The sequence below is a fragment of the Sycon ciliatum genome, chromosome 1 (genome assembly GCF_964019385.1).
Source record: "Sycon ciliatum chromosome 1, ocSycCili1.1, whole genome shotgun sequence".
Lineage (NCBI taxonomy): Eukaryota > Metazoa > Porifera > Calcarea > Leucosolenida > Sycettidae > Sycon > Sycon ciliatum.
The window spans coordinates 96775307-96779341 of NC_088643.1; the positions used below are offsets into that span (position 1 = coordinate 96775307).

Below are 4035 nucleotides of genomic sequence, written 5' to 3' on the forward strand. Positions count from 1 at the left end.
ATGGGCGCCCATCTCATGGGCTGCACTTTGTGCGTGGACATACATACACACTATCATACAGGCCGTCCACACTCCGCCCAGTTCATGGGTGCCCATTTCATGGGCTGCACCTCTCGCGTGGACTATCCTACATGATTATCACATGCCAGATTCGGTTGCCCAGCACTCCATGAATCCTCCATATGATGTGTGCTCTCCACTGGTCTGCAATAGCGAGTGCATGCGTGTTAACCCTATAAAAATAGGTTCTCGGTAACTTGTCAAGCCATTGTGTGGTTGTCCACCACCACCTCTGCTCAGGATGGAAACCCCTCGGAAGAAACCTCGTCAGTCTTTGGATGTGGTGAGATCATCTGATCTGTTGCAATTCTTTAGTTATTGTCCTGATCAAGAGTTTGCAGATGTACTAAAGTTTTTCTCTCATGTTCTACCGTCGCTGGAGCTGCTTCTTGAAGAGAATATTGAGCAATGGGGTCAGTACAAGTGTTCTTTGGTAGTTCAGGTGGTGATGCAGAAACTGAATCCTGCTACAGGACAAGTGGTTTCCAGCACATTCTTCTTCCGATCGAGTACAACGCTGGTGCTCAACACCACTGAGCTGAGGGACCTTCTCAGTACGATGGTAGCTCAGATCAACGCCCGTCGTGATGATTTCGTTCGTCATGGATCAGGTTGGGTAGTTGAACGGATTTCCTGTTTACACATCGAAATGTCACGCTACTGTGTACTTGGAGGAAGTTCGTACATCCCCTTGCCACCGGAGTTGAAGTCGAAGAAGGCCATTGTTAACGTGCAGAACACTGACAACAAGTGTTTACTGTAAGTATAGCAGTGGGGTTTCAGTGTGGTGATATGGTGTATGGATTGAACTGTATGCCGCCTGTCCATGTCTTATGTCATCCGTACTTTAGATGGTCAATACTGGCTGCTAAATTTTCGGTAGACAAGTCTCATCCATGTCGTCAATCGTCGTACGCAGAACATGTGGATACTGTGGATGTGAGCGGCATCGAGTTTCCAGCAAAACTGGAATACATAGCAGTCATCGAAAGACTGAACGACGGTCTTTACATCAACGTCTTCGGATATGAAGAGAAAGTCATATATCCGTTAAGAATTTCTCAGCAACCGCAGACCGCTATCAATGTTTTGTTCATTCAAGACGAACGCAATAACGTGGATGTCCAGCACTGGGTGTGGAAAAAGTCATTCAGTCGTCTTGTTGCTACCGGAGCACGTCGAGCACATTTCGTTTGCTTCAGCTGTCTCTCAACTCACGTCACGGAGAAGACATTGAACAATCATATGATGTACTGCAGCGAACATCCTGAAGCCACGGTGGAGATGCCAAAGGCTGGCGATAGAGTTATGTTCAAGAATGTGAACAAGCAGCTTCAAGCCCCATTTGTAAGTAGAACACTTGATCAGGGTGAATACACTGTGGTCTGTTTTCTTCTTTCCTGCACATGTTTCTTGACTCTGATTGATCTCCTTTCTGCTGTTTTACTCGGTGTTGTCTCTCAGTGCTGCTATTCCTAATTCTCTATCTGTCTTTTCTGCTGTTTTACTCGGTGTTGTCTCTGCTGCTATTCCTACTTCTCTCTCTCTCTCTCTCAAATGCAGTGATCTATGCCGATTGTGAGGCCTTCATAGAACCTCTGTCCGCTGTCAATAAAATCGGCCATTCGACATTCCAAAAGAACAAGCATGTAGCCTGTTCCTGTTCGTACATTGTAGTATGATCTGATGGCGTCGTCACGAACCGTTTCTTCTACCGTGGAGAAGATTCTATGTTCCGTTTTCTGCTGTCACTTGAGCAAGAGGAGGAGACTATCCGTGATGCGCTTCTAGCATGTAATGCTGGTCAAATGATCATTTCAGAAAGTCAGCAATGCTGGTCAAATGATCATTTCAGAAAGTCAGCAACGTGAGTTTGAAACGGTAGTCTCCTGTTGGATCTGTGGTGAAGCGTTGGGTAGCGATCGTGTACGTGACCACTGTCACATCACCGGTGCTTACCGTGGTGCAGCACACAACCATTGTAACCTGAACATGCGGATTGAGCCATTCAAGATCAAGATTCCTGTGTTCTTTCATAACTTGAAGGGATACGATTCTCATCACATCATATCTGCCATTGGGAGAACGTCCATTGATGAGAATTACGTATGAGAACGAGAAAGGACAAGAACGGGTACGTTACATATGCGTGTGTGTGTGTGTGTGTGTGTGTGTTTGTGTGTTTGTGTGTGTGCGTGTGCGTGGATCATGATGTTTTTCTAAGAAGGAAGATCATTACTATGTTGGTACTCATATTCACGTTTATATGATTGATATTCATCTTTACAGCTGCACCTTAAAACTGTGTCTCCTCTTTTCTTTCTTCTTCTCAGACCAAGCGTCTCGGTGCTATCAATGTGATTCCCATCAACAGTGAAAAATATGTCACATTCGGATGGAGACAGTTCCAGTTCATTGACAGCCTGGTATTCTTGAACACCTCCCTAGACCGGTTGGTTTCGGCTACACCACCAAATGCATTCACCCTTCTATCCGTACGATTTCCAGACGAGGATGAACGCAAACTGTTGACACGAAAGGGTGTCTACCCGTATGAATATATGGGGTCGTACGACCAATTCGAAGAAACGCGTCTACCACCCAAGGATGCATTCCACTCAACGCTAACGGACACGGTGAGTAGTTTGTATGGTACATGATTTGGGATTGGATTTGAAATCATATAATTCTGTATGTTTGTGTGTATGTGTGCGTGTCTAACAGACAGATAGTATATCTTTCTCTCTTTCTTTTCTTCGCATCTTACTAACATAAGTTCTTTGTCCTTTGGTGCACATTTTCTATTCTCTAGGATATAAGTGATGAAGGCTATGCCTATGCACAAACAGTATGGACTGCGTTTGACTGTGAAGATCTAGGTGACTATCACGATCTCTACCTGGAGACCGATGTGCTGCTGTTGGCTGACGTTTTCGAAAACTTCAGAAGAACTGCTCACACAAGCTATGGATTGGATCCTGCCAATTACCTCACCTTACCCGGATTTGCTTGGGATTCGCTGCTCAAAATGACGAAGGTGTCCCTTCATCTCATTTCCGACATGGCAAAAGAGGTGGTATAAGCATGGTGTCCGCTAGACACGCCACTGCCAACAACAGATATCTACCGGAGTACAATCCAGACGAGCCGACAAGCTTCATCCAATATTTAGATGCGAACAATCTATATGGATGGGCCATGTCTCAACCCTTACCCGTGTCGGACTTCTGTTTTGTAGCAGTGACGGACGACCTACTGGAGACGATACTCGACCATCCAATGGACTCCTCGACGGGATACATGGTGGAGTGTGATCTAAGGATTCCAGAGGGTGTGCATGACATGATGAATGAATATCCTTTAGCTCCAGAGCAGATGAAGGTGACACGAGATATGCTTTCTCCATATCAGACACACATGGCAGAGAAACTAAAGGTAAGTCATGGTCTATCTCATAGATAAGCTTGTATTACTCTTTTAACGTTTACGTGTGTATGTATATCTTTACTGTACTCTTGTAGGTGAGCGGTTTGGAAGCAAAGACACTGGTGCCAAATCTACTACCGAAAGAGCGCTATGTGCTGCACTACAGAAACTTGCAGCAGTATGTGTCCTTGGGTGTGGAGATTACAGATGTGCATCGTGTGCTCTCCTTCACACAACACCCATGGATGAAGCCATACATCGACACTAATACTCACCTGAGAAAGCTATCAACTTCTGATTTCGAGAAAGACTTCTATAAGGTGGGTACTCCACATCATGTGTGTGTGTGTGTGTGTGTGTGTGTGTGTGTGCGTGTGTGTGTGTGTGTGTGCGTGTGTGTGTGTGTGTGTGTGTGTGTGTGTACATGTGTGTAGTAGGTAACGAGCGGGTTCTGTGCCAGGGGGCGCCCTGCCCCAAAAATGGGGTATTATTGAAAATATGTATTATATACATGTGGTTACGAATCTCAGTTTTTTTCAGGGGCGGGGT

General features: G+C 45.4%; 1 protein-coding gene across 1 annotated transcript; it reads left to right on the top strand.

The window, feature by feature from the left end:
• The first annotated feature begins 301 nt into the window (after positions 1-301).
• Positions 302-3142, top strand: LOC135809222 (uncharacterized). Its single transcript, XM_065322521.1, has 5 exons — positions 302-819; positions 912-1407; positions 1882-2166; positions 2394-2696; positions 2873-3142. The coding sequence occupies exons 1-5, from the start codon at positions 302-304 to the stop codon at positions 3140-3142; spliced, it is 1872 nt and encodes a 623-aa protein (XP_065178593.1).
• The last annotated feature ends 893 nt before the right edge of the window (positions 3143-4035 follow it).

Bases quoted from the DNA above. Each gene is read 5' to 3' on its own strand.
- LOC135809222 (XM_065322521.1), top strand. From the start codon at position 302: ATGGAAACCCCTCGGAAGAAACCTCGTCAGTCTTTGGATGTGGTGAGA. The intron at 820-911 runs GTAAGTATAGCA...TCCGTACTTTAG, and splicing joins ACTGACAACAAGTGTTTACT to ATGGTCAATACTGGCTGCTA. The intron at 1,408-1,881 runs GTAAGTAGAACA...TGATCATTTCAG, and splicing joins AGCAGCTTCAAGCCCCATTT to AAAGTCAGCAATGCTGGTCA.